Source organism: Bacillus rossius, chromosome 1, assembly GCF_032445375.1.
Source record: "Bacillus rossius redtenbacheri isolate Brsri chromosome 1, Brsri_v3, whole genome shotgun sequence".
Lineage (NCBI taxonomy): Eukaryota > Metazoa > Arthropoda > Insecta > Phasmatodea > Bacillidae > Bacillus > Bacillus rossius.
Window position 1 is genome coordinate 367909099 of NC_086330.1, and position 24307 is coordinate 367933405.

At 41.3% G+C, this 24307-nt stretch overlaps 1 protein-coding gene across 1 annotated transcript in view; it reads right to left on the minus strand.

Annotated features, from left to right (window-relative positions):
* LOC134528570 (collagen alpha-1(IX) chain-like) overlaps positions 1-2791 on the minus strand; it is a 317857-nt gene extending 315066 nt beyond the window's left edge. The window contains exon 1 of the mRNA XM_063362313.1: positions 2642-2791. Coding sequence (XP_063218383.1) covers positions 2642-2667 — 26 coding nt within the window. The 5' untranslated portion in view covers positions 2668-2791. The remainder of the gene's footprint in view (positions 1-2641) is intronic.
* Between the last annotated feature and the right edge of the window lie 21516 nt (positions 2792-24307).

Below are 24307 nucleotides of genomic sequence, written 5' to 3' on the forward strand. Positions count from 1 at the left end.
GGTTCTAACCCCCCCCCCCCTTAACCCCAATTATTTTTTCTTATCTGAAAGCAGGTTAGCTAAAAGCATTGAATATATATTCAATGCTAAAAGCCTGGGTGTCTTACTGCTATCACCGGCCGCTGCACTGGAGGGGAAGAGTAAGCGAGCCCTACCGATTCTCCTTCCCTTCCCCTACCACTGTCGCGAGCAGAAGCTATAAGGTTGTGACGCCGTGACGGGTCCCAAACTTTCAAATATCTTACACCTGTTGTATTTAACCAGCGCGGTAATTATAAGCAGGTGTTGACTGGACTTCCAAAAGTGTAAGGATCGCTGTGTGTGTATAGAATTGAGACGACATGGTGTCATGTAACTCTTCAAGCTAAAGCTAATTGTTTCCAGGAATAGATCAGTTCTGCCGAAACCCAACCCTTTTTATTCTTTTTTTTGTATTGTCGAGCTTCGAGCGTGATTTATGATTTTGAGTGGACGTAAACAAGGCACTTGGATTGATAAAAATATCTTTAATTAATTTCTTACTTCATCACTCAAACTATTTTTTTATTAAAACATTAATATTTTTATCATTACAATATATAAAGTTAAGTACCGAAAACTGCTAAAATAGCACTATTTTACACCTTAAAATCCAAATTTTTTCCGGGGGTGGATACCCGGACTCCCCCGTTTTATCCCCTCCCATACACAAATCCTGGCTACGCCACTGCTGCAGACTACAAGAGCATAGAAAAATTTAATGGGGTCGATGACCTTCAGTGTAGACTACACAGCGCTCTGTATAGTCGGATAAATAACGCCAGTGCATTTGGCTGCTGACAGGTTTGAATGCGATTCGAAACTTTTTTTTGTTGTTGTTGTGGATTTGTCATTGGTCCAGACTCATCCAGACGAACCGTAAGCCAATAGTAAAAGCAGCTTAAAGCAGTGCCGTAGCCAGGATTCTGTGAATGAGGGGGTCCGGTTTAGTTATTATATAATTTTTATGAGTCAATTTTCTTAAAATTGAATTTTAAAAGAAAACGTATATTCACACTGAAATCCCGGGAAGTAGGTAGTGGAGTTTTAGCAAACGTTTACCCACATAAATTTAAGTAATGATTTTTCTTTAGAAAAGAAAACTGAACATTTTACATTTTGGTTTTTAATTAACCTTTTTTAATACTCTGTTCTTAAGTCCATTAATTGAAGAATTCGTTTAAAAAAAGGTCATAAATACGCGTTAAAAAATAACTTAAACACTCGAGTAAAGTTTGTATGTTTTACAAAAACACGCGTGGAAACCGGAATTAAATGTAGAGTACTTGCAAACACAATTCCTGCCGCTTCTGTGTTGTGTGTGAGTCATGTCGGGCTAATGAGGTGTAACCTCGTTGTGTTATTCTTAGGACCATGCATATTTCGCGAAAAGAAACCGAAGCCAGCTGAAAAGTTAAAACACTGTGGCATCGTCTGTGTTCCGTGATTGGGTAAGATTCTTTCAGGCACATATCTACTGTTACAACACCAATCACAGTAATCCAGTGCGGAAGCAAACGCATACTGAGTGTCATCGACGTCTCTCGCTGACGGCCGCCAATCACAAGGAATAAACGGTATGTTGCGGGTATATCTTGTTGCAGTCTAATAGGCATTCAGGTTTATTCGCGGGTAAATGCAGGGGGGTGACAGCAGATAGGACGAACTGAATCCTTAAAAATTGTATCATACCATATTTCACCAACGTCGGGAAATATAGATTACAAGTTTTGATCTCTTTAGTTTATTACATGTCCAGTTGTTATTATTATTGTGTTAATCTAAGTTGCTGTTACAGTACTAGAAATTACTTCTCTATTCTAATTATAAATAGTTTTAAATTAAGTTAATTTTACTGAAAGTAGGCCTATACTACATTTATTGAGTATTTGGCTGTAATTTTTTCGTTGTCAAGTTGAAAAGAAATGGCATGATCGCAAGGGTTTTGTTTACAAATTTAAGCGAACGATCATTACTATGGGAGTGGCGCCTCTCCCTTTACCTGTATTTCGCGAATACATTTCGTGTCAAGGTATTTCACAAAATGCTGTAGCTTTTCTCCTGTGGTTATTGGCTGAGGTCGGTGAGAGGTGTCGTCCCGCTCTTGACGGGGCCAATGAGAATGTGGTCACCGTACTGCTGCACCCTCACAATTTGCCATGACTCTTAGAAAAAAGCTACAGCGTTTCGTGAAATACCTTGACATGAAATGAAATCGCGAAATACAGGTGTCCCTATTTATGGGTAAATGCCTGCCCCTAGTTATGTGTAGAGACACGGAAATTTCGCGCATTCATTTAGTCGCAAGTTAGAATGCACACCTCCACACTCTCGCACTGTGTTCATGATTGGACCGCAGTTGTTTGGACACGCCCCTCCGAGACCGTGAGCCAACGACGCCCAGCTAGGAGAGAAGTAGGCGAATCGGGTAGTGCCGATTAACAAGGATAGACATGTCCTCGCTTAAGAAATCAACCAATGGGAAAGAGAACATGGGTTGAGCACACCTATTACCTTACATTCTACTCCGAAGCCAGACGAATCTGCGAAATTTCCCGATCTCTAGTTATGGGCATGTCAGCTTGTGTTGTCCTGGCCAGCGGTGCAGGGTAACCGAACTAACCTCAGTTCCAGCGCCGGCGACGCCATGCCGCAGTGTTCTCCAAGAGGCCCGCGAGGTTGGCGCTGCCCCCGCTACAGCCGGCCCAGCGGCAGCATCGCCGCGAGACACCGCGCGCACACACACGCACACACACACAACACACGCGCGAGACTGCTGGCCGGCGACTGGTCCACTCCGACCCCGCGCCCGCTGCTAAAAACCCGCCCGGCGACACCTCGCCGCTGCTGCCGCCTGGCGGCGGGGGAGCGAACCACGGCCTCGCCCCGGTCACGTCCTCGCGTCGGCGGGCTGCACGGCTCGCCCAGGGGGTGCAACTGTGCACGCGGAATATTCCCGCCGTGCGACTGGGAAATGCCAACATCAAAAATTAAACTTTAAATGTGAGGAAAGAATATAAATTTCTTAAACATAAATTAAAAAAAAAAGATATTTACGAACATTCTTAGTTCAGAAATAATGGAATGGTGTGTTAAGGAGTGATGTATTGTGATTGGCGGACGTCTGCGAGAGAATTCGTTACCTTACTTGATCGAGCAACTCAGGACGCGTTTGATTCCGCACTGAATAAGTGTTATTGGTAGAGTCCCGGAAATTTCGCGGATTCCTCTGGCCTCAGGATAGAATTTAAAGTTATAGGTGTGCTCGACCCATGTTTACTTTCCCATTGGTTGATTTCTTAGCGAGAACATTTTTATCCTTGTTATTTGGCACTACCTGATTCGCTTACTTCTCTCCTAGCTGGGCGTCGTTGGCTCACGGTCGTAGAGGGGCGTGTCCAAATAACTGCGGTCCAATCATGAGCACAGTGCGAGAGTGTGAAGGTTTGCATTCTAACTTGCGACTAAATGAATCCGCGAAAATTCCGTGGCTCTAGTTATTGGTGTGTTAATAGTAGACATGACTCCTGAGATAAGTTAACCCAATCACTAAACACCGACGACGGTACAGTGTTGTACCTTTCAGTTAGTCTCAGAATCATTTTGCGAAATATGCATGGCCCTACGTATTGATTATAATGGCCAAATATCATACATCGGAATGAATTTTGCCAATTTGTATTATTTTGGTAGGAATGGAAAAAAAATAATGGCTACAAAACAAATTATTGTGCGTGCTTTGCTTGTGCTCGTGTGTTTTTTTTTTTTTTTTTTTTTTTTTTTTTTTTTTTTTTTTTGCAAAATGAATAGAGTTGGCGATTTCCCGCACTCAAATTTTGCGGCTATGCAGTTTTTCATAATTGGAACACAAGATAAAGCCTTTGAACATAGAGTTCTCGTTGTTTCGTCATGTAAAATATATAGTGTGGATATAATCCCAGTTACGTGCCTTTTATATCGACCAATGAGAACTCTGAAAGACTTAATTTTGTACGGGCAGGTTGGGTCTCGCTTTGAGTGAACTGAGTCCGTGCAATATTCGTGGTTCTAGTTATACGTAGAGACCGGAAAAATTTGCGAAATCATTTCACGATAGGCTAAAATTCAAATATCATTGAGCTGCTTTCGCTAGTGTTTCACTGTTTATCTGGAAGGCTCTGGGCCTATGAAGAAACCCTCAACCAAAAAATTATCCAATCACAGACGACCCAGGCTAGACGACTCACAAGTTAGCAGCCAGTAAACTGGCGTTCTTATTCCGCGTCTACAGAGGACTTTGTAGTCTATCCTGAGGGTCACAGAAACAGCGAATTATTAGGACCATGTAATTTTCGCGAAAAGATTTTTCCGACCAGCTGTATTTTCAAACTCTTTAGCATTTTCTGTGTTTCGTGGTTGGCTGGGTTTATTTCAGGTCAGCGCACCAATCACAGCCATACAGTGCGGAAGCAAACTCGTCCTGAATGGCCCGGCCAAACAGGGCGATGGCTTCTCTCGCAGACGGCCGCCAATCACAAGGTAACAATGGTATACCTTGTTGCAGTCTAACGAGCGATCAGATTATTTCGTGAAAAAAAAAACGCATGCCCCTATAAATAGAGACCGGAAAAATTCGCGGATTCATTTCGCGATACGCTAAAATGCAAATAATTGTACCTTTACGCAACATCTGCTATTGGTTCACTGTTAAACTGTGAGGACTGTGGGCCAATTATAGTCCCACAGTCAAAGCAGTATCGAATCACGAGTCTCCCAATTGAGACGTCTCACGAGTCAGTAGCCAATGAACACGTGACGTTTCCCCGAGTGTGCACAGGATCGTGGAGTCTATCCTGGAGGTCATTAAACCCGCGAATTTTTCCAGTCTCTACCTACAAATTATATTATATTATAGTGTGTGTGTGTGTGTGTGTGTGAAGGAGGGGGGGGGGGGGGCACGTGTGCTAGTGCCCCCTCCATGAAGACCACCAGTGCTGACCGAGGGCAAATGTCGCGCACTCGGCGAGCATGCTCTCGGGTCTGACCGCACTCGAGTGCGCCGCTGCATGCTAAACAGCGGTCACTTCGAGCCTGGCCGCGGGCCTAATGAGAACAACTTCGGGGGCCACCCAACGTGCAGCAGTGTTGCCGTTAAACGTTCATTATACGCTCCCGAACTCACGCCGGGTCGAATCAGAAACTTCCTCCGGGGTAAAAAAGAAAAGTTGGAAGAACAACCAACTTGTTCCCGGTTTAGCATGCTATGCTACGCACTAAGAAATCAGTACGTAAATTATTAGTAGGGACTGGAAAAATTCTCAGGTACAATCACCTTCAGGTTAGACTGCACAGCCCTCCGTATATTCGGGAAAAGAACGTCAGTTCATTGGCTGCTGTTTTGTGAGCCGTCTCACCTGGGTTGTCTGTGATTGGTAGAGACCTGCAAAATTCGCGGATTCATTTCGTGATATGCTACAATTCAAATAATTATACCTTAAAGCTGCTTCTACCACTGGTTCACTGTTAATCTGGAGTAATAAGGGCCAGTTAGAGACCCTCGCTCAAAGAAGTGTCGAATCACAGGCCACCCAGTCGAGACGACTCACAGGTCAGCAGCCAATGAACAGGTGGCATTTGCCCGAGTGTGTAGAGTGTAGTAGAGTCTATCCTGGAGGTCATTGTACCCGCGAATTTTACAGGTCTCTAGTGATTGTATACTTCTTTGGTTCAAGGTTTCTCATCGGCCCAGGGCTTTCCAGCTAAACAGTGAGCCACTAACGAAAGCAACTCAAAGGTACATGTTTTTTTGAATTTTATGCTATTGTGAAATAATTTTGTGAATTTTCCCAATCTCTAATTATTAGTCGAGACACGGACATTTCACAAATTCGTTTGGTGTCATGCTAAAATTCATAGCATGATAATTGCTCTACGATTTTTTTTTCCATTGGCTGTCTTCTTGGTGAGAACTTGTTAGTTGGCACTACCTGATTCGATTACGTCTCTATTATCTGGTCATCGTTGGCTCAAGGTTGCAAAGGGGCGTTTCAAAATAACTGCTATCCAATCATGAAAACGGTGCGAAAGTATGAAGGTTTTCATTCTAACTTGCGACCAAAGGAATCTGCAGAATTTCCGAACCTATAAATATCAGAAACAGATAGGTGCGTGTATTTTTTGCGCAAACGTCTGATCGTTCATTAGACTGCGACACGGTATACCGCGCCAAGGGTTTCTTCCTTGTGATTGGCAGTAGTCTGCAAAAGAAGTCGTTGCCTTATATGACTGAGCCACTCAGGAAACGTTTGCTCGATGAGATTTCAAAACTTTCCAGTGCCTATTATTAATTAACCACTGGAGTCAGGGTAAATTCTGTAAATAGTTTTCTGTACTGGCAGAAAGTTAAAACACCTTTAAGCTTTAACAGCATTCGCTGTTAGACGCGGAGTGCCCGGCCCCTGGGCTTTGAGTCAATGACTAGAGACCTGAAAAATACGCTGTTCCAATGACATCGAGGATAGACTACACAATTCTATAAATATCTAGGAAAATGTCACGTGTTCATTAGCTGCTGATTTGTGAGACGTCTCGACCAGTTTTTTTTTTTTATCTGACTGCTTTGGTTGATGGTTTCTCTTTGGTCTAGATTCCTTCCCACAAACAGTGAACCAATAGCAAAAACTCCTCAGAGGTAAAATGGTTACAATTTTTAGCCTATCACTAAATGAATCCGAGAATTTTTCCGGTCTCTTATCATATCAATGACAGACCAGTTACGAAAGAAAGACCGAAACGCGCGTAAGCTATATAAAACCTACTATTAAATCATCAGCTTTCGAATAAACTTTATAGGCTCGAGAGTTTAGAGATGGGGTAGTACAACGTGATGGTCACTGAACTCAGAAACCTAGGCCGCGGAACGTTTCCTTCTTAGTTTGGCCGAAGTTGTACACAGAAGTAGGGTGCTTTCAGTGATAAGTAGAGACCTGCAAAATTCGCGGATTCATTTCGTGATATGCTACAATTCAAATAATTATACCTTAGCGCTGCTTCTGCAATTGGTTCACTGTTAATCTGGATTAATGAGGGCCAATTGGAGAGCCTCACTCAAAGAAGTGTCGAATCACAGACACTCGGTCGAGACGACTCACAAGTCAGCAGCCAATGAACAGGTGGCATTTGCCCGAGTGTGTAGAGTGTAGTAGAGTCTATCCTGGAGGTCATTGAATCCGCGAATTTTGCAGGTCTCTAGTGATAAGTTGTGATTCGTTTGCAAACATTGCACGTGTCGAAAAGTATACAACATTATTACGATTATTTTTTCATTAAATTCATATTCTTTTTTAACTCTTTCGTGCTGTTCAAAATTGTTGTACAATCATGAACGTACCAAAACCACAAATGTGGTTTAAATATTTTCTGTTGCCAAATCAATACGAAAAATGTTCTTGTAATGTTTAGCACATTTTGTTCTTAGGAACTGTGAGTGACAGTAAGACGCAGTTGGTCCTAAGAGGGGGAGAGAAGATTGTTTGTGCTCTTGCTCTTCACGTCTTCAGTCATTGATTGCTGAAGCCTTTCCAGAGTCTATTCACAACATACACACGGCTTCTATAAACAAACTGAGACCGTGTTCCCTTAGCGTCATCGCCTTCTTGACGATCAGACTGAAACTATAGATAATATTCTCTGATATTGGTTCACGTCCCACTGGGAAATCAAATACATCCCTAGTAAATACCTATTATTAGAGCCGGGGAAAAATTCGCGGGTTCACTGACCTCTAGGATAGGCTCCATTATCCTCTGCCTTTCTCAAGCAAACCCATGCGTTCATTGGGTGCTGACTTGTGAGGCGTCTCCACTGGGTAGCTTTTGATGCGATGCTTCTTTGGTTAATGAATCTCTCATCGGTCCAGAGAGCTCCAGTTAGAAAGCCAGACTATAGCAGAATCAGCACACATTTGAATTTCTGCCTATTACGAAATAATTCCGCGAATTTTCCGGTATCTAACTATCGATGACCGAATTGCTAAAATTTAAGAACACAATAGTAATTTTATTTCATTTTGTTTCATTTAATTTCAATTTATTTAGTTTAATAATGTTCGCAGGCTTTTACGGCCATTTTCTGAAGTAGCTTGGCTTCTGGGTTGTAGCCGTGTCCTTGACAAATAATTCACCGTTGTTTCTGTCGACATTGCAGTCGACATCTTCAGGGAGCAGTTACCAACCAGTCAGTAGGTGACTGCTCCTTGAAGATGGCGACTGCAATGTCGACCGAAACGTCGGTGATTTATTCTCCAAGGACGCGGCTACATCCCAGAAACCAAGCTACTTATTTCGTTTGTTTCATTTTGTTATTTTTAATTATTAAGGCCATACATATTTCGCGAAAAGAAACCATGGCCAGCTGAAAGTTAAAACACTGTAGCATCGTCTGTATTCCATGATTGGATGAGTTTCTTTCAGGTACATGTCGACTGTTAAAACACCAATCACAGTGAGTCAGTGCGGAAGCAAACTCACACTGAGTGGCTCGATCAAATAAGGCATCGACGTCTCTCGCAGACGGCCGCCAATCACAAAAGGAATAAACTGGCTGTGCGGGTATACCATGTTGCAGTCTAATAGGCTTTCAGATTAATTCGCGAAAAAAAAAACCTGCCTCTTTTAATTATGTATCATTTCAATTCATTTCAGTTCTTTTCTTTTAATTCATTTCGTTTCAATTAATTTCATTTAGTTTAATTTGGATTCATTTCATTTCAATTCACTTCGTTTGAATGCGTATCGTTTGTTGAATTTCAGCCCGGTGTCCGTTGACTGTTGATGGGATTGCTGTGATCCACTCACCCGGACACAGCCGTCTCGGAGAAGATTACGTGAGCGGCCAGAGACCAGCTGGTGTCGCCTGCGCGTTCCACGGAGGATCAGCGTCACCACGGGCCGGGACAGCCTTGCGACGCAGGACGAGGCGAGGGCACGGGGCAACTGGCAGGGTTCAGGGACCTTATGGCCAGACTATCCAGCCGGTCCCTCCCCTTGCAATGGAATTACACGCCGCGCCGTCAGAATACTCATTTTATCTTCCCCCCCTCCCTTCCCATCCCGGAGGACAAGTATACTCACTGACTGGCGAGCAGAGTCCTGCGCTGTTAATAATGACTTAATGAGTATAGGGACCGGAAAAATTCGCGGGTTCAATGACCTGTAGGATGAACTCCATAGTTCTACGTGCACTCCTTCAAATGTCACCCACTCATTGGCTGCTGTCTTGTGAGACGTCCCAACGTTGCAGCCTGTGATTCGTATAAAGCTTTGGTTAGGTGTTTCTCATTGGCCCAGAGTCATCCAGGTGAGTTGTAAGCCAATAGCAGAGGCAGGACTGAGTTATAACTATTCATAATTTAGCCTATCGCGAAATGTATTCGCGTGTTTTTCCTATCCCTAACAATCGGGCAAATGCCACCTGTACATTGGCTGCTGACTTGTGAGTCGTCTCGACTGGGTGGCCTGTGATTCGGCACTTCTATCGAATCACAGGCTGCTACGTTGGGACGTCTCACAAGACGGCAGCCAATGAGTGGGTGGCATTTGACCGAGTGTACGTATAACTATCGAGTTCATCCTGCAGGTCATTGAACCCGCGAATTTTTCCTATCCCTACCGATTGTGTAGAGGATATTGGAGTCTATCCTGAAGGTCATTGAACCCGCGAATTTTTCCGGTCTCTTGTTGTCACGTAAAATTATCGTCCGTAAACCGACTTTACAGACGATACGACGCCAAGTCGCCCCGGGCTCTCAGACACGCGGCACCTGCGGCGACCTGGCCTGGCAGTTCCGCCGCAGCGCGCGGCCGGAAACAGCGGCTTCCCCACGCGAGATAAGATAGGCGGCGGCAGCCGTCTCCCGGGATGAACGACCTCTCTGGAGACGTGCGTCTCTGTCGCGGGATTAGCCAGTGGCGCGCGCGGATTCTGATGCCGGGGGAGGGCCGGACTACCGGAGAGTTTGTCGGCTCTGCGGAACACCTCGCGGTCAAGTGGCAAGTCCACACACACACACACACACACACACACACACACACTTAAAGGCTATTTTATTGGTCATCTGACGCCATGAAAAGTTAAAAAAAAAAAAAAAAATAGCCAGTCATGGGTAGAGACCGGAAAAATTCACGGATTTTTTTCGTGATACGCTAGAATTTAAATATACATACCTTTAAGCTGCTTTTGCTATCGGCTCACTGTTAATTTTGACGACTCCGGGGCCGATGAGAAATCCTCAACCAAGGAAGTGCCGAATCACAGGCAAATCAGTTCAGACGACTCGCAAGTCAGCAGCCAATGAACTGGCGTTATCTGCCCGAGTATTCAGAGGACTGTGTAGTCTATCCTGAAGGTCATCAAAACTGCGAATTTTTCCAGTCCCCAGTCATGGGGACTGTCAGCAGAAGTGAAAACCCAAAACTTTATTTTGTGTAATATGCAGGGACCGGAAAAATTCGTGGGTTCAATGACCTCCAGGATGAACTCCATAGTTCTAAGTACACTCGTTCAAATGTCACCCACTCATTAGCTGCTGTCTTGTGAGACGTCCCAACGTAGCAGCCTGTGATTCGACAAATCTTTGGTTGGGCGTTTTACATTAGCCCAGAGTCATCCAGGTGAGTTGTAAGTCAATAGCAGAGGCAGCACTGAGTTATAACTATTTGTATTTTAGCCTATCGCGAAATGAATTCGCGAATTTTTCCGCTCTCTAGTAATATGACATCATTTCTACGTCAAATGTATTTAAGAAAATGATTTAGGTATTATATCAATACGATGTCAGCATGATATAATTTGTCCTTGCATCTTTTTTCAGTCACAAACCAGATGTCAGTGGTATGTAAAAATTACGTAAAAATTCTTTACCTAGCTATGACTTACCATTGACGTCAGACCTAGGTCATGTATTCACGTGGTCAAATTAACTTCTCTTACTGCTACTTCAGCATGTCGGTGATGCGAACTCACAAGATTTTACCCATCCAAAAAAGAGTCCAACACGCACATGATGCAGTCGAGTATATACAATGTATTAGTAAATATATATAGTTTTTATATATACAGGCCGCTACGATTCGCCAGTCTGGCGCAACACGTCACTAGCATGTCGGTGACGCGAACCTATAAGTTCTGACCCTACCAAAAATCGCTCAACGCGGCTAAAGAAGTTTTCACTTCAAAAATATATAGTTTACACAGAACAGTAGCACTAAAAAAAGCAGAACAAATATTTTACAAAATAATTGAGTTTAATTTAAAGTCTGGTGCGGTCTGAAGTAAATTATTTTTGCTATCACTTCAGTTTGTTTTTAGTTCTAGGCCCCTCCCACGGGACTGCCACGCAAAATGATGCCTCACGACCGCTGAAAGCTCAGGCGCCACTGAGAATGTATTTGGCATGACTTGAGTCTGTTAAGAAATACCGCTTGCTTGTCCTCTATGGGCGCGGCGCCATTGAGACCAGACAAGTCTCGACACGACTGCGGTCCCCCCCCCCCCCCCTTCACGCGGGAACCATTCACTCTCTGCGCGTTTCCTAGTTGCTGGCATGATTCGTGTGCGGCGAGATGGAAAGGAACATTAGCATAAGGACGTCTGATTGAAAGCTGTGTGTGTTAATAAAGTGCTGTACGACACCGATGATAAACATTTTTGTGACACGATTTGTGACAAAAATATGGGCAGAAATATGTGTTAAATGAAGAATTGAATCAGGTAGGTATTTTTTTTTTTTTTAAATTATTGCAGAGTGGTTTATAGTATTATTTCTTTCTTTTATTTCATGTTTACATTTTTTCTTCTTAACGATATTAATACACTGAGGCCTTGAAAACATCGTGGATTTATTTGATGTCAAGTTATAAATTAGTGTAAGATGAGTTTATTTTTGTGTTACTTTCTTGATTGGATCAAAAAAAATATTTGTCACGCTCCGGATAACTGTGAGACAGTAGTGATAAATAGTTTTCCGAAGAGCGATAGAATCACGTTTAATCTCAGACTCCCTTGTGCAGTAAAAAAATAAACAGCCAGTAAACACTACAGAGCGTCTTGGGTCTACAAACAACTTTAATGTTAAGCCTGACGCTCAGTGAATCTGCCAATTTCCGGGCCTGTTTTAATACTTACATGTGTTATAATTATGCAATACAATTATATTTCGTGTGATATGGCCAAAACAAAGTTGATGAATTTGCGGGGTGCGTACCGAAGTAGTCTAAAAACTGTTTTGAAGGCTAATTTTAGAAGTGTGGAACAAAGCTGCTCCTTTCAATCCGTGGAAGTAATTCACATTAGAGACCGGAAAAATTCGCGGATTCATTCGGCGATAGGCTAAAATACAAATAGTTATGCCTCGGTGCTACCTCTGCTATTGGCTCACAACTCACCTGGATGACTCTGGGCCAATGAGAAACGCCCGACCAAAGCTTTATCGAATCACAGGCTGCTACGTTGGGACGTCTCACAAGACAGCAGCCAATGAGTGGGTGACATTTGACCGAGTGTATGTAGAACTATGAAGTTCATCCTGCAGGTCATTGAACCCGCGAATTTTTCCGGTCCCTACCGATGCTATATCTCAGCCAGCTTTGAGACATTCGCCCCGGTGTGCAGGGAGACGTGGGGACGATTCTGAAGATCGCTGAACTCGCGACAGTGCTCTGCTCAGACTGTTTGCTCAGTCAGACAACACTGCAAACTGTATTGTCGTCACAGCTACTGCGTGCCTCGTGGTCCGTGTGCCAGAGCCGAGCATCGAACCAAGGACCCTGTGATGAGTCCCAGGCCGCGGAGTGCTTCCCGCTGCCTCTTGTTGCGAAACACAGTTCCTGTGTGGATGTTTCCGTTTTTGTTGTATAGTTTCCGTTTTTTGTTTTATAGCTTCCGTTTTTGCTGTATAGTTTCCGTTTTTTGTTGTATAGTTTCCGTTTTTGTTGTTTAGTTTCAGTTTTTGTTGTATACTTGCCGTTTTTGCTGTATAGTTTCCTTTTTTGTTGTATTGTTTCCATTTTTGTTGTTTAGTTTCCTTTTTTGTTGTATAGTTTCCGTTTTTGTTGTATAGTTTCCGTTTTTGTTGTATAGTTTCCATTTTTTGTTTTATAGTTTCCATTTTTGTTGTATGGTTTCCTTTTTTTTGTATAGTTTCCATTTTTTGTTTTATAGCTTCCGTTTTTGCTGTATAGTTTCAGTTTTTTGTTGTATAGTTTCCGTTTTTGTTGTTTAGTTTCAGTTTTTGTTGTATAGTTGCCGTTTTTGAAGTATAGTTCCTTTTTTGTTGTATAGTTTCCGTTTTTTGTTGTATAGTTTCCTTTTTTGTTGTATTGTTTCCATTTTTGTTGTTTAGTTTCAGTTTTTGTTGTATAGTTGCCGTTTTTGCTGTATAGTTTCCTTTTTTGTTGTATAGTTTCCGTTTTTGTTGTATAGTTTCCGTTTTTTGTTTTATAGTTTCCATTTTTGTTGTATGGTTTCCTTTTTTTGTATAGTTTCCATTTTTTGTTTTATAGCTTCAGTTTTTGCTGTATAGTTTCAGTTTTTTGTTGTATAGTTTCCGTTTTTGTTGTTTAGTTTCAGTTTTTGTTGTATAGTTGCCGTTTTTGAAGTATAGTTTCCTTTTTTGTTGTATAGTTTCCGTTTTTTGTTGTATAGTTTCCTTTTTTGTTGTATTGTTTCCATTTTTGTTGTTTAGTTTCAGTTTTTGTTGTATAGTTGCCGTTTTTGCTGTATAGTTTCCTTTTTTGTTGTATAGTTTCCGTTTTTGTTGTATAGTTTCCGTTTTTGTTGTATAGTTTCCATTTTTTGTTTTATAGTTTCCATTTTTGTTGTATGGTTTCCTTTTTTTTGTATAGTTTCCATTTTTTGTTTTATAGCTTCCGTTTTTGCTGTATAGTTTCCGTTTTTTGTTGTATAGTTTCAGTTTTTGTTGTTTAGTTTCAGTTTTTGTTGTATAGTTGCCGTTTTTGCTGTATAGTTTCCTTTTTTGTTGTATAGTTTCCGTTTTTTGTTGTATAGTTTCCGTTTTTGTTGTATTGTTTCCATTTTTGTTGTTTAGTTTCAGTTTTTGTTGTATAGTTGCCGTTTTTGCTGTATAGTTTCCTTTTTTGTTGTATAGTTTCCGTTTTTGTTGTATAGTTTCCGTTTTTGTTGTATAGTTTCCATTTTTTGTTTTATAGTTTCCATTTTTGTTGTATGGTTTCCTTTTTTTTGTATAGTTTCCATTTTTTGTTTTATAGTTTCCATTTTTGTTGTATGGTTTCCTTTTTTTTGTATAGTTTCCTTTTTTGTTCCATAGTTAACGTTTTTGCTGTATAGTTTCCATTTTTGTTGTATAGTTTCCATTTTTGTTGTATAGTTTCCTTTTTGTTGAATAGTTTCCGTTTTTGCTGTATAGTTTCCATTTTTGTTGTATAGTTTCCGTTTTTGCTGTATAGTTTCCATTTTTGTTGTATAGTTTCCATTTTTTGTTTTATAGTTTCCGTTTTTGTTGTATAGTTTCCATTTTTGTTGTATAGTTTCCGTTTTTGCTGTATAGATTCCATTTTTGCTATATGGTTTCCGTTTTTTGTTGTATAGTTTCCGTTTTTTGTTGTATAGTTTTGTTTGACAGTGACTGCAGAGTCCTCGGCGGCGCCGGGTGAGGCCTCTTCTCGACCGCCGCCGGGCGGGGCGACTAATCGGACGTCACTTCCTCGACACCCGACATCAATAACGACCTCATCGATCAGCGCGGCGCTGGTGGACCGCTCCCCCCTCCCCCCTGGCCACGTGGGCGTCACGGCGCGAGCCGCCACGTCAGTCGCCGACTGTCACGGGACTTGGAACCCCCCCGCGGGGCCCGTTTCAACGACAACGGCAAACGAGAACCCCGGCGATTCCCGCCTTTTGTTAAGGGGGTGCCTCCCATTTCAGGTCAAGATTTTATATTTACAGTAATTACTAGAGACCGGAAAAATTCGCGTTATTAATTGGAGATAGTCTTGTCTGCACACCATTACACACTTTAACTGCGTCCTCATTGGACCGTAGGTAGCTTTTACCCACCCCCAAGAAAAAGAGACCTATTACAAAATTACAAAATTCAAATGACCCTAGGACATGTAATGTATACGTAATGTTGCAGCAGCCAATAGACAGTAGACACCCCACTTGTTTGTGTACAGTAGTGTGCAGTTCATACTGGTGCGAGGAAATACCGCGAATTTTTCTGGACTCTATATATGCTATAATCCAAACAATTGTATCTTTATATTGCTTCTGTAATTGACTCACAGTTTATCTGAAGGACTATGAGCCAATGAAAAACCTTTAACCAAAAAAGTATCGAATCGCAAGCGTCCCAGTTGACAGGTGTCACGAGTCAATAGCCAATGAGCAGGTGGCATTTGTCTGAGTGTGTAGGGGATTGTGGATTCTCTCCTAAAGGTAATCAAAATCGCGAATTTTTCCAGTCTCTAGTAATTACAGATAAACTTGTAGACTTTTTCAATTGTTTAACTTTCACGAAATGAAAAATACACACAGCACATACTTTTTTTTTTCATAATTAGCTATAAAAGTTACATTTTTAACGTTTTTTGCGTTGTACAAATAAGGAGAATTTAATTTATTGCAAAACTGAAACTTTTTAGGTTTAACTGCAATGCCACTAGCTACTTCAAGAAATGGTTTGAATTTCTTTCATAATATAATAATTCATTTGACGTGGGATTTCAAAATACTCAAATTGGTTACGATTATGACAGCCAAGAAACATGAAATGAGTTTTTGTGATAGAAATGCAAACCGTATCATGAAGTAGTCAGTGGCATTGCAGTTAAACCTAAAAAGTTTCAGTTCTACAATAAATTAATTTCTCCTTATTTGTACAACCCAAAAACGTTAACAATGTAAATTTGGCAGCTAATTAATTATGCAAAATGTATGCGCTGTAAATATTTTTCATTTCGTGAAAGTTAAACAATTGAAAAAATCTACAAGTTTATCTGGAACACTGTAAATATAAAATCTTGACCTGAAATGGTAAGCACCCCCTTAAGGTCTTTTCCCGTCAAGATGCGGCTAATGCACTTTCCATCAAGATGCGGCTAATGCACTTTCCATCAAGATGCGGCTAATGCACTTTTCATCAAGATGCGGCTGATGCACTTCCCGTCAAGATGCGGTTGATGCACTTCCCGTCAAGTTGCGGCTGATGTACTTTACATTAAGATGAGGCTAATGCACTTTCCATCAAGATGCCGCTGATGCACTTCCCGTCACGATGCAGCTGATGCAATTTTCACCCTAAGCAAAATTCGCGAATTAATTCCGCAATAATCTGAATGAAAAAATATCGATACCTTTTATCTGCGTCTGGTAGTGGCTCACAATATATCTCGATGACTAGAGACCGGAAAAATTTGCGGATTTATTCGGCGAAGGGCTAGAAATCAAACACATACATATTTTAGATGATTTTACTATTGGCTTACTGTTCATATAGACGAAACTCAACCAATTATAAACCCTCAACCAAAGAAGGATCGAATCACAGACAAACCAGCTGAGACGACTCACAAGTCAGCAGCCAATGAACAGGCGTTGTTTGCCCGAGTGTACAGGGGAATGTGCAGTCTATCCTGAAGGCCATTGAAACAGCGAATTTTTCCGGTCTCTATCAATGACTCTGGGCCACTCCAATTTAATAACTAAGGCGCGTTCCGTTTATTTAGCCCTATTTAAAATGTAACTCTATTGGTGCATTTCCATTTTCTATTTTATACACATAAATTATCTATGGAGTAGGCTAATATTTGTACTGCATGATACGCCTATCTCCAAGGTAGGCCTATATATTATTTTTTGGTGTTACAGAGTCAGTGAGTGATGACCATAACGATATATACATATATATACACACACACACAGATATATATATACATTGCTTTGTTATTTCAATTATATTATTAGTAATTTTATACATTTATTTGATACAAAAATTTAACCAGTGTTATTCTAGTTATTGACAGATGACTTGTAAAACATTTGATCGAGAGTTTCACTGATATATCTCCAGATCAAATGCGAGAAGTAGCGCAGAGCTCGTACAGGATCCTTGGGATTTTTTTTTTCTTCTTTCCAGTCTCAGCGAATCAGATGAGGCCTGCTGCGCTACAAGTCGCTGAGAGGTTGCGAGCAATTGTGAATGAATGTATTTACCCGGCCGGGATTGGCAGCTGCGAACTTGTTTGCTCGGCACGGCTTGGCAGGGGGCGGAGAGAGAGGGGGGAATAGGAAAACACATTTGTCTCACTTAAAAAAAAAAGTGAGTAGGGGGAATAGGGCGGTTCTGGCGCTCGGACGAGTCGGAGTCAACGAGTGGGAGCTTGTAGGGGTGAGCGACCTTCAAGGGGGCGGGGAAGGGGGGGGGGATAAATGAAAAACAAGCAGGCGGCGACCAGAGCGGAGTGAGATTGGAATGTGTGGCGACCTTGTGACTGTCAAGGGGGGGTGATAGGAGGGGGAGGGAGCAATGAGCTCTTTTGGGACGCGACCTAGCCCATGGTTCGTTGCCCGTACGAAGGGCAATAGCGTGCAGATACCCGCAACTGTCGTTTCGTTTCTGTACGTGTTAATGCTTGCATGAAATATACCTCCTTATGTTAAACACAGTTTACATCAACTGAATTTTTTTTTACCGAAAATTTGAAATCGAATAAAAGTTGTACATGTATTAAATCTAGCCTGGAGTGAAATAAATCCGCGAATCAATCGTGACTTCAGTAATTAATTATCCATAGGGACACTAACAATTCGCGGGTTAATTTCCAACCAATGAACTGGCGTTACTGTCCTGACTATACAAAGGACTGTTTAGTCTACCCTGAAGGTCATCGAATCTTTGGATGTTTCCAGTCCCTACTTATAAATATTTAGAATGCAGAACATTCCTTCACTTCAAGGAAAGTGACCTATGTAGAGGGGCAGGCTATTTTTCGCAAAATAATCGTGACGCCTATTAGACTGCAACAAGGTATAGTCGCACCAGTGGTTCATCCTTGTGATTGGCGGCCGTCTGCGAGAGAAGTCGTTTGCTTCCACACTGGATTATTGTGATTGGTGTGCTAACAGTAGATAGAAATTCTTCCAGTCACGAAACACAGACGATGCTAAAGTGTTTTAACTCTCAGCTGGCATTGAAATCTTTTCCCGAAATGTGCGTGCCCCTACCTTTGTGGTATAGAGACATCTGTACTATGCGAGAAAAAAAACTTTTAGCTAGATTTCGTAACACTACGTTAATTCTTTCCCAGTTTATTTTATATTGGCTACTAACTTTTATAGTTCCGAAGAAACATTTTCTCTTTGATATAGTTTGCATTCCGCTGTTTTACCAACTTCCAGCTGTGTTTTCGTTTGCTCAGTCGAAAGAGGTCCATTATTCCTTTGTTGGTGAGAACATTTAGCAGAAGAACACTGTGAACGTGCACAAGAGAGCATTGAAGTCTAAGAAGCAGACAACTTCACCCTTTGCAAGTCAGTATATATACATATAATGTGTTAAAGTCTTTCTTCCTTATTTCCCGTGCCTTTTTGTTGAGTAAAATCCGTACAAATTTTTATTCTCTGTGTGTGGGTTCTTGGACATGTATGTGGGTTCTATGACCTGAGGATTGGACTGGATGGTACTGTGTTTTTCTCGAGCATTATGCCCATGTTCATCGGCTGAAGTCCTTGGAAGAAGCTATTCTAGTCTTGACTGAAGTGACAGTATTTTGACCCCTCAGTTTCTGTTGGGTTATTCGTAAAAAAAAATAATAAACTGGACAGTCCTCTGTATACTCGAGCAAATGTCACTTGTTCATTGGCTGTTAAGTTGTGAGACAAACTAAAGCATGTGGATCGTTATTTCTTATTTAGTGTTTCCTATTGGCTCAAAGCTCTTTGGATAAATTATACGACAATATCAGAAGCATCAAACAAATACATATAAAAATGAGTGAATTCTAACGACAAACTTCAGCTGCAGGTTAATTACGACAAACTAAGATGAAAGGTTGGTATACGTCCTCGAAATTAAGGCTGAACACCATTTTTTATTGTAAATAATAGAGAAGGATTTAAAATGAAACACTCAGAATTTGAATTTTGTTTAATTAACTGAAGTTGTATAACAACCAGAAATTTTCTCGCGGTAGCAAATTTATTTTATTGAAATAATTGGGGGTAGTTACACGTCACAAAAGTATGTGAAAAAAATATAATGGGTGCGTGTACTCATGTACGCGCGTGAGAAGTTATACTTCTTTGGCATCATTACAAAATAGTTTTAATTGCATGCAAATAATTAATTACAATTAAATAATAAAAGGGCTGGAAAAAGATAGTCAACACAGTCAATAAAGTTTAGTTTAATTTTGAAAAGTAAATAAAAAACTTAGAAAATATTAAATATATGACATAATTTGTAATAAATATTAGAAGATTCTTAATTTCAAATATTTAATATTTATTATTTAATATTTCAAAAGAAAATAAATATATTTAATAATAAATTCAAAAATTTAATTTAAGTTTATTAATTTTTTTAATATTTATTATTTTCTTAATTTAATATTCACTTTTCATTTTTATCAAAAAAAATTCATTAAATTTGTTGACTTATTTTAATAAATATTTATTATTTATTCAATTTAATAATTCATATTAAAAATTATATATTTTAATTGGATATTCGATTTTAATTATTATCACAATTTTTTTATTAAATGTTGTATATATTTATCAGCCGCATCTTGATGGAAAGTGCATCAGACGCATCTTGACGGGAAGAGCATCAGCCACAACTTGACGGGAAGTGCATCAGCCGCAAATTGACGGGAAGTGCATCAGCCGCATCTTTACGGGAAGTGCATCAGCCGCAACTTCACGGGAAGTGCATCAGCCGCAAATTGACGGGAAGTGCATCAGCCGCATCTTTACGGGAAGTGCATCAGCCGCAACTTGACGGGAAGTGCATCAGCCACATCTTGACGGGAAGTATATTAGCCGCATCTTTACGGGAAGTGCATCAGCCGCAACTGTACGGGAAGTGCATCAGCCACATCTTGACGGGAAGTGTATTAGCCGCATCTTCACGGAAAGTGCACCAGCCGCGCAGAATTGTTCGGGGTTTAGCGGCCGACGATTGGTGGGTCCAAGACAAGGGTGGATCCATCTTAGAATTTAGGTGGGAAGATTTGTTATATAGGGGAGGGTAGAGAAGACAGAAGGGTTTGGGTAGTAGGTTTGAAATATCTTTCAGTTAAATGGGTCGTCATAAATTAGACATTTTGAAAAGTAAAATCCCCGTTATTTACACTTTGAATTGTAACGAATTAAAACAAATTAACGAACAGAAATGTATTGAAATACTACCTAGCTCTACATATCAAAGTAAAATAATCTGAAACGAAACAAATTAATATGAAATACAACAAAATGAAACAATATGGATTAAAACTTGATGTATCAAACAAAAAGAATTGTAACAATAGAAACGAAATGAAATCTACTCAAACGTAATGAAATAAATGATATGAAGTAATATTACGTCTTCGAAAGAATTTTTTTATTGTATCTCTGCTCCGAAACAAACACGTCGTCCCACAACACTGCTCGAGAATCGGTGCAATTTCTCCCGCAGCAGTAACCGTTTATTTATCCTAAACGGGTTGTAACTCACTTTTTTTTCGGTCTGAAAGCAAGGTTATCCCAGCTACCAATCCCTGACTGGCGCCACCGTACATTCTTAGCAGCCATAAAGATGCTGACCGCACAGAGAATGTGAAATCAAGAGGCCGCTACATCTGGATAATCCATTTATACACGCTGTTTCGGTTCACTTGGCGGGAGAGGTACGTTCATGCAGGACGACATCTGCGCACGAGCGACGGAGCGATATACGAGCTTGTTCCCTTTCACGCTCCTGGTTACTGATGCCAGACTACATCTGCGCTTGTCCGCGGCTAGGGCGGGGCTGATTGCGGTTTGTTCGCACGCAAGCCGTCCAGACGTATGTGCGGCGATCGTGCACGATTAAAACCTACGTGACGTGACATAAAGAAGGAAATGTAAATTTTCACACGTCAGATCTCCTGTACGCTAGACCTCACATTTTTATTTTCGTTTTAAGACGATACCATTTGGTGATTGGCCACTGGATACATGATAGAGACACATGTATAAAGATCGGAAAAATTCGCGGATTCATTTCTGCTGTTTAACTGGAAATTTCTGGGCCAATGAGAGACTATCAACCCAGGAAGCATCGAATCACAGGTTCCCCAGTGGAGTTGTCTCACAAATCAGCAGCCAATGAGCGCGTGGGTTTGCTTGAGAAAAGCAGAGGATAATGAAGGTCATCCTAGAGGGTAATGAATGTCATCCTAGAGGTCATTGAACCCGCGAATATTCCCAGTCTCTACACACGTATGTCCCAAAATATTTTTGTGTCAAGATGTATCTCAAAACATTAGCTGATAATCATGGACGTTCACTGGAAAGAGTTACATTCATCAGAGCGAATAATAAAACAAAATGTACAACGTATTAATATGGCGTTTCTATGACTGAGAAACCTTACAATTTTCTCGTGAAGTAGGCCTACCAGTGTATATAATGATAAAACTATTATTATAAATCTGAAGTATAAAATTTAAAAAAATAGCAGCCAAATAACAGATGAATAGAAGAGCACTTATGCATTGTCTGTGTTTCGTGGTTGGTTAGGTTTATTTCAGCGCTCCAATCACAGCCGTCCAGTGCGGAAGCAAACGCGTCCTGAATGGCCCGGCCGAACAGGGCGATGGCTTCTCTTGCAGACGGCCGCCAATCACAAGTAAACAAACGCTAGCGCGGACACACAGTGTGAAATGAATCCGAAAAATATACTGACTGAAGCGGTCGGTCCGCGAGAATGCAGTTACTGCTTCTGTGAAAATTCAGATTTTTTTTCTAAAAATAAAAAAAAGTAGGTCTGTTGAACCTGCAAACGTTTGTTTTGAGTAACCTCGAGGTAGTGACCGGAAAAAATTCGCGGATTCATTTCGTGATAGGCTGAAATTCAAACATGTGTATAATTCTGCTGGTTCTGCTATATTGGCTCGCGGTTTAACTGGAGCTCTCTGGGCCAATGAGAGACTATCGACCAAAGAAGCGTCGAATCACAAGCTACCCAGTGGAGACGACTCACAATTTAGTAACCAATGAACACGCGTGTTTACTGAGAAGTGCAGAGGATAATGGAGGCTATCCTAGAGGTCATTGAATGCGCGAATTTCTCCGGTCCCTACCTCGAGGCGTGTATAATCGTTCACGAGTCGCAACTGGCCACGGGGCAGAGGCGGGAAGGAAGGCCTGGAGACTGGACATCACACGGACTGGGAAAGAAGCGAACCGAGTCCGCGCGCAGCTCGTCTGCGCAGCTGCAGTAAAACGGCGGGCATCGACCCTCGCGGGCCCATAAACCTTTACGACAGCAGCGAGGTCAATGAATGATAATTATGGCAGTTTCAGATGTCCGTTGCCTGTTTCGAGTTAGCGTGGAAGGCACTCGCTCGCAAAGTGCAGTGAAGTCCTTATAAACACAAAAAAATCGATATGGGCATGAACAATCTATATGGGCATATAGTTTTTGAGAAATAATCTGTCCGCTCATTATACTGCAATTAGGTATGCCCGCGCTAGCAATTGTTCTTTTGTACAATCTAAAAAAAATGCTGTAAAATTTACAAGGAATTTGTTTGTACTTTCACCATACCTTTTAAAAGTACAACAGTGCGTCTTGTAACATATGCTAATTAAATTACCAGAGAAACGCTTGTATAAACGCCTATTTACAGGCGGTCGCGACAGGTCGCAGCAGTAGCATCTCGGGCTAAAGCACAAACGTGACAAGCATGACTGTCGCACGAAACTAGTACTATAGCTTCCCAAAGCTTATAGCTAGTGACCGGAAAATTCGCGGGTTCAATGACCTATAGGTAGAGACCTGTAAAATTCGCGGATTCATTTCGCAATAGGATAAAGTCCAAATACTTTAAACATTATTTTGCTTCAGTGAATGGTAGGGACACCTGTATTTCGCGAATACATTTCATGTCAAGGTATGTCTGAAAACACTGTAGCTTTATCTTAGAGTAATGGCGAATCGTGTGCGTGCAGAAGAACGATATCCACATTCCCATTGGCCCCGACAAGTGCGGGAAAACACCTCTCGCCGACCACAGCCAATAACTACAAGAAAAAAACTACAGTGTTTTGCGATGTACCTAGACACGAAAAGTATTCGCGAAATACAGGTGTCCCTAGTGATTGGGCCACAGTTTATCTGAAGGACTCTGGGCCAATGAAAAATCTTTAACATACGAATTAGCGAATCACGATCATTCCAGTCAACAGGTGTTACGAGTCGGTAACCAATCAGCAGATGCAATTTGCACGAGTGCATAGAGGATCACGGAGTCTATCCTTTAGGGATTTGAAATCGTGAATTTTACAGGTATTTACCTATAGGATGAATTCCATACTTCTACGTAAACTCGGTCAAATGTCACGCACTCATTGGCTGTTGTCTTGTAAAACGACCCAACGTAGCAGCCTGTGATTCGATAAAGCTTTGGTTGGGTGTTTCTCATTGGCCCAGAGTCATCCAGGTGAGTTGTGAGCCAATAGCAGAGGCAGCACTGAGTTATAACTATTTGTATTTTAGCCTGTCGCGAAATGAATTCGCGAATTTTCCAGGTCTCTACTTATAACTTGCTTTAAACCATAAACTTGTCATTGCCTTTCTTAATTCTGAACTGGTCCTTTAGCCTAGTGGCTAAGGTCTCTGATCTTTAACTATAACTAGAGCCACGGAATTTTCGCGCATTCATTTAGTCGCAAGCTAGAATGCAAACCTCCACACTGTCGCACTGTGTTCATGATTGGACCGCAGTTATCTGGACACGCCCTTCTACGACCGTGAACCAACGATGTCCAGCTAGGAGAGAAGTAAGAGAATTAGGTAGTGACAAATAACAAGGATAAAAATGTTCTCGCTAAGAAATCAACCAATGGGAACGTAAACATGGGTCGAGCACACCTATAACTTTGAATTCTATCCTGAGGCCAGAGGAATCCGCGAAATTTCCGGGACTCTAACTATAACACGTGAAACAGCTTCCCTCGATTCGAAGCCAACCCACTGTGACAATGATTTTATAGGCGGCTGACTGCTGACAGCAGACGACCTAAA